General features: G+C 51.0%; 1 protein-coding gene across 6 annotated transcripts in view; it reads left to right on the forward strand.

Annotated features, from left to right (window-relative positions):
- Window positions 1-12,122, forward strand: part of FGD3 (FYVE, RhoGEF and PH domain containing 3) — a 43,788-nt gene that overhangs the window by 20,455 nt on the left and 11,211 nt on the right. For all 6 annotated transcript variants that reach the window (XM_081262729.1, XM_081262732.1, XM_081262727.1 and 3 more), the window contains 8 exons: window positions 1,350-1,488; window positions 2,165-2,223; window positions 3,866-4,012; window positions 5,333-5,425; window positions 7,012-7,091; window positions 8,103-8,133; window positions 8,717-8,824; window positions 9,831-9,893. In XM_081262729.1, coding sequence (XP_081118855.1) covers window positions 1,350-1,488; window positions 2,165-2,223; window positions 3,866-4,012; window positions 5,333-5,425; window positions 7,012-7,091; window positions 8,103-8,133; window positions 8,717-8,824; window positions 9,831-9,893 — 720 coding nt within the window. The remainder of the gene's footprint in view (window positions 1-1,349; window positions 1,489-2,164; window positions 2,224-3,865; window positions 4,013-5,332; window positions 5,426-7,011; window positions 7,092-8,102; window positions 8,134-8,716; window positions 8,825-9,830; window positions 9,894-12,122) is intronic.

A 12,122-nucleotide genomic window follows, 5' to 3' on the forward strand; every position in this document is an offset into this window, starting at 1 on the left:
TTCCTGAGATGAAGACAGACACTCAGCCTGGCACAGGCTGCTGTCCCCCATCCACATTAGGCAGATATGGTCCCAAGCAACATCTGCCTGGGGACACTTGCTGGCCGTCATGGCCCACAGTCACATGTTCCCACACCCTGGGCAGGCTGTGGGAAGGCTCCACCCCTTGGAATCAGCAGGGTCCAGCCATTCTCTGTAGATGACATTGCCCCCCCTCCAGGGACCTACACCATGTCTGTAGACATGGATGTTGTTCCTGGCATCTGGTGGGTGGAAGCCGGGGATGCTCTGCCATGCACAGGACAGCCCACAAAGTCTCCCACCCAAATGCCCAGAGGCCAAGGCTGAGAAGCTCTGGAGTGGACAAAACAGGGTACATCACAGTCAAGTTTCCTGTGGCCTCTGGAGATTTCCCTTTGTGCAATCCAAGGCATATTTAAAATAAAACATTTGTTTTTAAATAATTTTAAACATTTACAAAAAAAGTTGCAAAAATGACAAGCTGTTACAAACTGGTAGCATTTTGTCCTGTCCTTCATCCTCTCTTTTTTTGAGTCTTTGAAGACAGAGCTATAGACACTGTTAGCCTTTTCCCTTAAATGTGAATGAGAATGTTCTCCTGCGTCACCACTGAGCCACATCCCCACTCCTTTTATTTTCTGAGACTGGGTCTCACTAACTTGCTTACAGCCTTACCAAGTTGCTGAGGCCGCAATCCTCCTGTCTCAGCCTCCCGAGTTGCTGGGATTACAGGTGTGCACCACTGTGCCTGGCCACTCTTGTGTTTGTAATGAAAAAGTCTGTAGCACTCTGAGCAGCTCTAGGTGTGAGGAGAGATGCTGGCCTGATTCCCTGTAGGGAGAGTAAGGAACAGCTTTCTCCATCTTCCAGCAAAGGGGAGAGGAGGTCAGCTCAGACCCATGCATGAGCATGGTATGGAAAAATCACTCTAGCCAGCAGGGGGCAGTCTTGTCCTGGTGTCCATTTTTCCATTAAGGGTGTGAGCTCTGGGCCTCCAGCCATCCCAGTCAGGGTTCTGGTCCTCTCTGAGCCTTAGCTTCCCTGTTATAAAGCGTGGTTGGTGGGGCTGGGGTTGTAGCTCAGAGGTTGAGCATGTGTCAGGCACTGGGTTCGATCCTTAGCACTACATTAAAAAATAAATTAAAAAATAAAGATATTGTGTCCATCTACAATAAATAAAAAAAAAAAAATGTGGTCTGTGCAGTCGTGTCTTCAAGGGCAGACCGCTCCAGGCAGCCTCCTGGGTCTGTGGTGGCCAGCAGCAGGAGCAGGGCCAATGTGGACGTGCATGTCCTCAGGGTGCCCCGCACTGCCCTGTGTCCCCACAGAAGCAGGATGTGTGTGGGAACCTGACGCTGCAGCACCACATGCTGGAGCCCGTGCAGAGGGTCCCCCGCTACGAGCTGCTGCTCAAGGACTACCTGAAGAGGCTCCCCAGGGATGCCCCGGACTGGAAGGATGCAGAGAGTGAGTGGAGGCGGCCGGGAAGTGAGGGGGCCTGGGATAGGACAGGGACAGCTGCTGAAACCCCTGGGGTGGGGGAGAGGGAGAGAGGCAGAGACACAGAGAGATAGAGGAGAGAGAGGCAGAGAATCTGAGAGACAGAGGGGGAGGGAGGGAGAGACAGAGGTAGAAACAGGATGGGGAGAGAGACATATAGAGAAGGGGAGATAGGGGAGAGAGAGAGAATCAGAGAGACACAGAGAGAGAACCCCTTGAGGAAGTGACTTAGTAAATCTCCTCCACCAGACTTAGGAGGGGGACTTATTTATTATGTGCTGCCAAACGCTGGCGCCATCCAGAGTGTAGGCCCCCACAGGACCTGGTGGGCCTGGTGAGGGCCGCTCCTGGTTCCCTAGCAGTGACCGTTGTGGCTGGTGGCAGACAGGACAGGAGTCCATGCAGGAGAGTGGGGTCCCACGTGATGTGGCCCCAGCAGGCTGCCAGCAAATGAGGTGTATTTGCAGAGCCATGGCCCCACTTTGTGCCTGGGCCGGGTGTCTGGAGCAGCCTGGGCACCCTCAGAAGGGCTGAGTGTGGGAACCTCCCCACGGAGTAGCCGCCCACGGCCGCAGAGTCAGCCTGTCCTGTAAGTGTGCAGAGCCATTCTGTGCCCAGGGTGACTTGGTTCCCCCTCCTGCAGGGTCCCTGGAGCTCATCTCCACAGCCGCCAACCACTCCAATGCTGCCATTCGGAAGATGGTGAGTGAGGGCTTGGGGTGGGTAAATGGCAGAGCAGTGCAGGAGCCAGGGCCGGGGGGCTGTTTTAGAGAGCACATTTACCCTGTCCCCAGGTGGCCCCCCCACAGGGCACCTCATCCGTGCTCCAGGTTGGCCTCCTCAGGGAGCACCTTCCCCCTGCCCCCAGGTGGTCAGGGGCCCTGTCTCATGTTGGACAGGCCTGTTCCTTACTAGATCTGTGATCTTCAGTCAGTTATTTAGTGCTTGCCCCTTACCTTCCCCATCTTTGAAATGGGGGCACCGACAGAACTTTTCTCACTGGCCACATGAGGATTGGGAGAGTCACTGTTCATTCTGTGTTTAAAACACGACCTGGCCAAATAAGAGTCAGCTGTCATCATTGTCATCATTAAATTACTTGTTCATTTCCTGATAGTGTATTTCAGTCTCTTTCCCTGGCTGTCTCTATACATGCCCAGCTCTCCAGTGGTTCCAGGTATATACCCAGCCCCCCAAAAATGTTCTAGGTGTGTGCCCAACCCCAAGCACCTACCAGCTTCCCCAAGACACACCAAGTACACACCTAGTTTCCCTAGTACACACTATGTACACATCCAGCCCACTCTATTACATGCCAACTGTATACCCGAGCCTCCCTAATACACATCAGGTGCACACCCAGTTCCCAAAATACATGCCAAGTGTATGCCTTGCCTCTGTAGTACATACCAGGTAGGTGCTTAGCCCCCACTTAGAACAAGCCAGGTAGGTATGCCCAGCCAGCTCTAGTCAGGCCCCAGGCATGCCATGCCCAACTTCCCTTGAATTTGCCATGTATAAGACCTGCCTCCAATACATGCCAGGTGTAAGCTCCTCCCTCCTGGTACATGCCAGGTATAAGTCCTGCTCTCTACTAAGGGTACACACCCAACTTCTCTGTATATATACCAGGTACCTACGCATCCCTATTTCCTGCAAGGTCCTCAGCCCTGCCCTGCTGTTCCTTTAGAATCCCCCACATCCTTGCTGTGTTGTTTGGTCCACTTGCATCCATGCCAGAGACAGAAGGACGAGCCAAACCCACCTGAGCCTAGGTGTGCAGGCTAAGATCATTCAAGTCCAACAATAGGAGCGGCTGAGGCATGGCAGGCCCAGACCCAGACCGTGTTGCTACTGTCAAGTGCCGTCAGGCTCAGCCCTACCTTCTGCTGCACTGATCTCCAGCTCAGACTGAGACCATGAGCTACTGACCCTGTCCCATCACACCTCAGGGTTCTGCTTGGCCATGTACCATCCAACCAGTGCTTAGGAAAGGTGACATGTGGATTGTGGCCACTAAACTGACCTCTTCATGTAATTGTCTGTAAACTGAAGATAATCATGGTGCCCACTTCACACAGTTAATGTCAGAATTAAATGAGTTAAACACATAGCAAAGGAGGTAGCTGTTATTTATTATTGTTATTATTATTATTTGCATGATGAACATATATTCGTCCTTTAATACCCAACTCAAATGTCCCCATGTCTCCCTTCCATGCCATGTCAGCAGGCCCATTACCCTATTGAGATCTGGGTTGAAGTTGCAGTAAAGATTCTGTTCTCCTGGGTCCCCAGCAGCCCCTGTAGGCTTACTCCTGCCTGAATTCTGTGTTTCTTGCAGGAGAAAATGCACAAACTCCTAGAGGTATACGAGCAACTGGGTGGAGAGGAAGACATCGTCAACCCGGCCAACGAGCTGATCAAGGAGGGCCACATTCAGAAGCTGTCGGCCAAGAATGGCACAGCCCAGGACCGCCACCTCTTCTTGGTGAGTCCAGCTGCCATCCCAGCCATAGAGCCCTTCACCTGCCCCTTCAAGTCCTGAAAAGAACTGACAGGGCTCAAGGACATGGCTCTCCTGTGTCCTCTCCTGTCAGGACTGAAGACATCATCTTTGGCCAGCAGCTCTGCCCTGTTTGCTGCAAAGATCTCCTATTTTTATCTCTTGTATCCATCCCTGTCCTCTGTGGGGATTGGGCCATCTCCAGCAACCAGGAGAACGCAAACTGGAGCCTCACGTTGTGATTCCAACTATCCCAGAACCAAACTCTGATTTAGAGGGTAGGGGAAAGACAGGAAGGAATTATAGCAAGAGATCCACTCCAGGCCCCTGATAATTTCCTCTAGCTTCTATTCTTCTTGAATAAGCAGTAAGATCTTTGCAAGTTCCTTTCTCTAAGTAAGTTTTAGAAATTCACATTCAGCAAAACTCACCTTTGCTGTGCAGTTCTGACTTTGGACAAATTCAGTTGATGTAATCATAATCAAGTTACCGAAGAATAGGAGCACTGTCCCCCAAGTCCCTTGTCCTGCCCCTGTGGAGTTAAGTGTTCCTGCAGCCCCTGGCTGCCATCAACCTGTTCTCGGTTTCTATAGCTTCACTTTTCCAGAACAGCACATAAATGCTCTGAGACAAAGCTGGTTTCATTCATTCAACAAGCGCATTGCTGGGTTTCATTCATGTCTGTGTATCAGTGGCTTATTCAAAAGTTTTGCTTTCTTATTACACAACTATCTCATGTGCTTGGTGAACAAATGAAAATTAGGAATGGGACAAAAATAAAGCTATTGTCCACAATCATCTCCTTGCTCAAAGATAGATGTAACCATAGCTAAAATGATGGCACACATCTTTTTTTTTTTTTAATGGGGTTTTACTAAGTTGCCCAGGCTGGCCTCAAAATCACACTCCTCTCACCTCAGCCTCTTGAATAACTGGGATTACCACCTTGCCTGTCTCAATTTATTTATTAATCTCCTTTGTGGTACTGAGGATCAAACCAAAGGCTTCACACGTTAGGCTAGTCCTCTGCCACTGAACTACACCCCCAGCCCCTCTCTGCATCTTTTAAAAAATATGCTTTACTTTTTGACCTTAAAGAAAAGGGCTGGGATTGTGGCTCAGCGGTAGAGTGCTCGCCTAGCATGTGAGAGACCCTGGGTTCGATCCTCAGCACCACATAAAAACAAATAAACAAAATAAAGGTATTGTGTCCAACTACAATTAAAAATAAATATTTTTAAAAAAAGAAAAAAATTAGAAGGAGCAAGTGTCCTGTGGCCACTCACCATGTTGTCCCTCTTTCAGTTCAACAGCATGGTCCTCTACTGTGTGCCCAAACTGCGACTCATGGGCCAGAAGTTCAGTGTCAGGGAGAAAATGGACATCTCTGGTCTCCAGGTGGGTGAGCCCCTGTCTCTCAAGCCTGCCCTCCCCCACACTGGGGGTGGGGCACAAATAGGGGTGGGGACTCAGGCTCTGGCCACCAACTCTATATGTAACCAAAGGGTGACTGGGACATCATCTTGGCCCTGGCATCTTGGGCTGGGTGGGCAGGGTTCCTCACTCTCTGGTTTGGCCCATCTGCCTGGTCCCTGCTGGCCCCATGTTGAATGATGGGCTGACACAGGAGGTGATTGGAATCTCAAGTGCAAAGACTCAATAGCTGCAGGGGTTGTCACCTAAGGCCAGACCTCAGGGCCTCATTTAGAGGCCAAAAGTGATGCTCAGGTTATAGGAACAAATCTGAGGTGGATCATGGGTCTGCTTCCCTGGCCTGGACCCTGGGCCCTGAGCTCTCTCCTTTCCTGCACCCTCTTGGAGCCAGCAGAGGGCTCACAGGTGCCTGTGTGTGCTTGCTATACCCTGGTTCTGTGAGCCTGTTCCATGTCTCACGGTGGCAGGTGGAATGGATTCTGTCCCCTGTGGGGAAGGCTTTGAATTAGCCAGAGCTCCAAAAATATTGACTACATGAAAGTGTTTAATCATTTCCAAAGTAAAGTTCCTGGGTGAGGGAAGAAAAGTAAAGTTTTTCTTAAATGACACCAAAAAAATAAAACCCCTTTTTTCCTTGAAATTCTCTGAATCTAGGTTAAGAAATGCAGTTATTACAAGTGGCTAACCAGAGAGGGGGAAAATACCTTTTTCCCTAGTTAGAAGCAACCATTTTCCCAGTGTTTCTCTATAATAAATCAGTCCTAATAATGAATCTGATGTGTTAATGCAGTTCTCAGCCTGTGGCTGGGAGAGTCCAGAGGTTCTGAGCAGGATCCAGAGTCTGTATTCCTTAAAGCTACCAGCTGGCAGGTGCAGGGAGGAGGTGGATTCTGAGGGGACTGAGGACCACAGGGACCACCAGTTCTGGTTCTGCCACTGTGATCTGTGGTCTGGTGCTGAGGACGGATTCTGAGACTCTAGAAGGAAACAACACTATTTCATCCGCTCTATCTGGGCTCATGCTCTTCCATTTTCGTCTTTACACTGAAGATGCACCTGCCCACGTGGAGTCAGATATCTGTAAGGGGGCTCAGGCCTGCCTAGCTCTTCTCATAAGATCCTCATCCCTCCTAAGGAGTGTACCTGCTGCAGGGAGGTGGAGCCTGGAAGTGCTGGTGGGAAAGGCTGGGCTGGGACTGGCTGGGGGCCACCTCTAGAGGAGGCTGATGGGCAGATAGGTTTGGTCAGGCATGTGATCAGCCATGTTCCAAGCGCAGGGTCCCAGCCCTCTTTGGGCAGGGCAGACAATCCAATATCCCCCATGGGTCAGCTCCTGCAGCATCTGTCAGCAGCCACCATGACCCTGAGCCTTAGTGTAGAACTGAGAGCCCCCGGGGTCACCTCTGACATCTCCCTAGGGAAAAATTTCAAAGATTATTTTCCATGTGAAAAAAAAAAATTTGCATGTGGCTGGTGCTGAGGAGGAGCTGGAATGATGGGCTTGAGTTTGTTTATGTTTTGTTCTTTGTTCTTTTCTCTTGTTCCTGCAGGTGCAGGATATCATCAAGCCAAACGCAGCACACACATTCATCATCACAGGAAGGAAAAGGTCCCTGGAGCTTCAGGCCCGGTATGGCTCTGGCTTCCCTAGTATCTGCTGCGCCGTGAATGTCTTTGACCTCATTGTCACAAACGCTGTATTTTAAATGCAATAACCTTTCAATATGTTTTTATTTTTTTTCTTTTACAATTCACAATTCAACATTTTACTACACCAAGGGGAGATCAATAAAAATGAAGCCTCTGCCCAGTTCCTGTTCCCCAGATCCAGCAGACATTCTTAACCCTTGCTTAAGGATGCTTCTGGAAGTTTCTACACTCACATACTTTTCAAAAATTTTATAGAGGATTATTTTTTTTCAGGACTGGGAATTGAACCCAGGGCCTTGCACATGCTAGGCGAGTGCTCTGTCACCTAACCCCATGGACACTTTCAAATCACCTCTCCAGATGGGATAACCACAGATGCTATTCCCGGAGAGCCTGGACCCTCGACCGCAACTTCCATTTTTCACTAAATTTTTCAGGATCGTCCCCTATCGTCATACCATTTTATAAAGCAAGGTTATTCTCCCTCATCATCATTAACAGGTTCCCATGGAGAGGGCCCTGGGCCTCCCTGGATCTCATCCTGAGCATGGGTGACAGTGTCCTCATGCTTGGGTTTTGGTGTGTATGTGTCATTGTATCCATCTGATACATTTCTGACAACTTTGCTGGTTAAAGTGCAGTGTGTCTGTTCTGAATTTCAGTGACTGTTGTGTCATTGCCCTCTGACAGGCTTGTGTTGTGAGTGTGTGGCAGATCCAGCCTCCCACACCTCACCCCTGACTTGAGAGTCTATAACCATCTGCTAAGGCTCAGGGAGGGGTTGGTTGACTGGCCTTGCTGCAGCTGCCCCGAACGGCAAGCCTGGTCCTACCTGGCCACGTTTGCTTCGGGCCCTGAGAGCCAACCTTCCATGCCTCAAGCCTCAGTTAGGAGAAGGAGTGGCTGGTGTGTGCGCAGGGCGGAGAGAGACTGGCGGTCTACAGTCAGTCTCCAAGACCAGGTTAGTAAAATACTATTCTTGTTTTTATAGGACAGAAGAAGAGAAGAAAGAATGGATTCAGGTAAAGCTTCTAGATTTTTGAAATAACCAGATCCCCAAGTTATTGAGCAGTGTGACAATTTCCTGTTGGATCAGAGAAGGTGGCTCTGTGGCCATCTCCCCCACCGCCCATTGCTTCTCCCACTGTTCTGCCCCTTGAAGTTAGGTAGTGACTGGCGTGTCTTCATAAGCACCTTCAGATGCCTCAAGACTTTCAATCCATTTGCCATTTTGAACTCCTCCCCCATAAATAAGTATCCATAAATGGGCCCAGAGGGGCTGCAGGTAAGTGTCCTCCTTCAGAGGGGGTCTCCGTGGTCCCAGTGGCTCCAAGCGAGAGCCCATGGTCCAGGCTGCCCTTCAGACTCTGTGGAGGTACATCCAGGAGGGACCAGCTTGCCAAGCCTTGCTTAGCAGCCACATCTGTGGGACTAGCTCCACCCCCAACTCACATTCATTGAGGGGAAATAAAATGGTCACAGGTGTGGGCAGGGTTCCATGAACACCCAGACCCCATCCTGGAGGACAGAGGCAGGCAGATGACCCCCACAGTGTCCAAGTCCTCCTCAAGCTCTGATAGCCCTGTGGCTCTGCCCTGGGTCCAGGTCATTCAGGCCACCATTGAGAAGCACAAGCAGAAGAGCGAGACCTTCAGGGCATTCAGCGGAGCCTGCAGCCTGGACGAGGACTCGGGCCTCTGCCCAGATTCCCCGGTGAGTCAGCAGCCTGTGCCAGGAGGGTGGGGATGGCTGGCTGCCAAGGAGAGAGGGGCAGACATCCAGGAAGGGAGCTCAGACATGTGTTCACCTGCCTGCCCTTGACGGAGTGCCCCCTGCAGCCTGCTGGGCCCCACAGTCTGGGGGTCCGTGCCTGTGTGGAAGAAGTACCTTATTGTGTTTTGCCATCTGCATGCCAGCCTTGTGCGTGGAGGGGTCTTGTCTTAATGCCCGTGGAACCTGAGTTTCACAGAAGCTCAGGGACACACCCAGATCACTGTCATCGCCATCATCACTGAGCCCCCATGCCCTTCTTATATGACACTGTGACCAACCCAGGATGTCCGATGGCTGCAGACATCTTTTTGCAGGTGTAAATTCTCCCCGGATGCCCTCATGCTCCGGGAAATGTCAGCTCAGAGCCCTGTGGAGAGAGTATTGAGGGAAGCTCTTCTGATTCCCTGGGGAGCTGCCCTGGGGGACAGGGGGTAGACTCCATGTGGATTTGGGTCAGTGCAGGAGGCCTGCTGCAGGGTCTCCACTGAGTAGCCAGGAGGAAAAGACAGGGCTGAGGCCAAGGCAGAGCCTGGCCATCACTCCTTTCTGGGAGAGAAAGTTGAACAAGGAGGTTGATCTCAGCCTGCTATGAGGAAGGCCTGGAAATGTCTGTTCCTGGGTAGTGTGCTGGGTGGGGGCTAGGGGCATTGCAAGGACCCCTGGGAAGAGGAAACGTGATGCCCTAGATCCAGGCTTCCCTTCAGACTCTGTGGAGGTGCATCCAGGACCAGCTTGCCAAGCCTTACTTAGCAGCCCCATCTGTGGGAATAGCTCCACCCCGAACTCAGATCACAGACTTTATTAGACTTTGCTGATTCTTTCTCTTGTACCTCCTACCCCAATGCACAGAGGTGCTGAGTTTGAGGAAGTGACCCCCTGATGCACAGAACATGCAGCCATGTGGCCTTGGAGTCACCTTACATTCAGCCTCTGAATTCCTTTCTAGATGGTGATCACAAGCTCCATGGAGCCTGCGTTGGTGACCGATGGCAGTGGGGGTGCCATAGGGGTAAGTGACGCACACCCAGCAGTCAACAGGGGCAGGAGGTGTCAGGGGTCAGCCTGCCCCTCCCCCCAGTGTGTTCAGGGCCAGGGTGTGCAATTGGGAAGCTATGTCTGAGACCAGGCTCTGGTGACTTGGATCCTGGAGGTGGTCACTGCTGGGACTCTTGGTAGAGGCCGCGAGGGGGTCTGTTGGTGGTTGTCACATGGCTGTGTGCCTGTGCAGGAATTCTCTGAGCTCTACATGAACATTTGTGCTTGTTCCGTGTAAATTTAGGCCTTAACAAAACATGTAATCATACGGAACCCAGGTCCAGAAGATCAGCCACGGAAAAACCAATGTCAAAGAGACGAGTGTTGGGGAGAAAGAAAGGCTTTGTTCAGCCGCCAAAGAATGGAGAAGTGGGAACTTTGCTCACAAAATAGCTTTTCCATCCCAGGAACTTGAAGAGTTAGAGATACAGACTAGGAGGAGTAACAGGACAGAGGACTAGGCTTTTAAGAGAAGGACTGTTCTCGTGTAAATATCCTGGAGGAACTCTGGTGCCACCTCTTTTTACTCCTTTCATGGTTTGGTGTTTCCAGCCATGGTGGCTGGCAGGTGCCGTTAGCCTTGAAGGAGGGAGGGGGAGAGAGAGAGAGAGAGAGAGAGAGAGAGAGAGAGAGAGAGAGAGAGAGAGAGAGAGAGACCAGGCAAGTCTACCCTACATTGTAGTTTTGGACAAAACACTTTTCAAATGATCAGTATGTCTACATGAAGAGCTGAGTATAAAAATCTGACCCAAAGGTTAAAATGGAACAAAGGGGAGAGGTATCACATGAAGGCGGATGCCAAGGGTTCTCATCTTGTCCAGTCTCCCACAGAACACGTGCCAGGCCTGGGTGAGGAGTCAGAGTTTTCAGCGGAGGCTGCTTTTCAGTCCCTAGAAAATAACCTGGGCGGCCATTATCACAATAGTCCACATGTCAGAGCTGTTACCTACCAAAAAAAACCTACTGGGAGACTAATAACGATCGCCCAGCTGTGTGACCTCCAGAATTAGTGATTTTAAGTCAACTAAGAGCAAGTGAAGCTAGCAGGTTTCTTTAGGTTTCCCCCAGTAATGTGGCAGCAAGGTACCAGGTCCTTAGGAGGACCCCAGTAAAGCATCCTGGCCTCAGACCCTCTCCCTAAGCTGGTGCTCTCACCTCTTTCCTCCTGTGTTCTCATCTCCCTTAAGTCAGAGCAGCCCCCAAGGGGAACACTCAGGGCCAGGCCCCGTGCCTGCACGCCAGGAACTCCCCTGAGACCTTGGAGAGGCCCCTCTCCCTCCATTTAATGTGGGAGATTAAAGAAGTGCTATGAAGTCCCCAGTGACTTCCTGCTTCAGTGAGCACCGGCACCTGGAGCCATGTCATTAACTGGGGCCTGACACTCACTAACACTGATGCCACAGGCAGCCCAGGAGCACCCTGGGTGGCCGCTGCGACCAGAGTGCTGGTAAGGCCATTCCTAGGCACCTTGCTGGGTCCTGCTGTACTCCGGGCTCAGGTTGGCTGACCCCAGCCCCAGCCTAGACATGGGCTCCTCCCCTCCCTGGGAGTCTTCCAGACACCACCACAGAGTACAGCCCTACATTCTCTGCATACCTGCCTCACTCCCCGTACTTCCTCTCCATCTCCCTGTCTATCCTCCTGTCTCTCATGTCTGTCTCTGTCTCTCTTTCACACACCCAAGACGTCTCACTGCTCAGGGACAGGTGTGGGCCTACCTGGACGAGGCCTAGGCCAGCTGAGGACTCAGCCTGCCCATTCATGGCCAGCCCTTGAGGTCTCTGGTATCCCAGTCCTGTTGCTACTCTGGAGTTGTGTCACGGCCAGTCCCATTGTGGGGCAGGAAGCAGGTTCGGGGCCGTGAAATGTGTTGGCCCTGAAGAGAATGTCAAGCAATTTCCCTTCTCTCTCCCTTTCCCTCGCACCTCTCATCCCTGTTTAATGTTAATCTTCTTCTCCTGCTCTTCGTCCCTACTCTGTCCTTAGTTACTCTCCTTATATCAAAGAAGACATTTGGCATTTGTTTTTTAGGGATTGGCTAGCTTCACTTAGCATAATCTGCTCTAATGCCATCCATTTCCCTCCAAATTCTATGATTTTGTCATTTTTTAATGCAGAGTAATACTCCATTGTGTATAAATGCCACATTTTTTTTATCCATTCATCTATTGAAGGGCATCTGGGTTGGTTCCACAATCTTGCT

Source organism: Spermophilus citellus, assembly GCF_964194105.1.
Source record: "Spermophilus citellus genome assembly, chromosome: 12".
Taxonomy (NCBI): domain Eukaryota; kingdom Metazoa; phylum Chordata; class Mammalia; order Rodentia; family Sciuridae; genus Spermophilus; species Spermophilus citellus.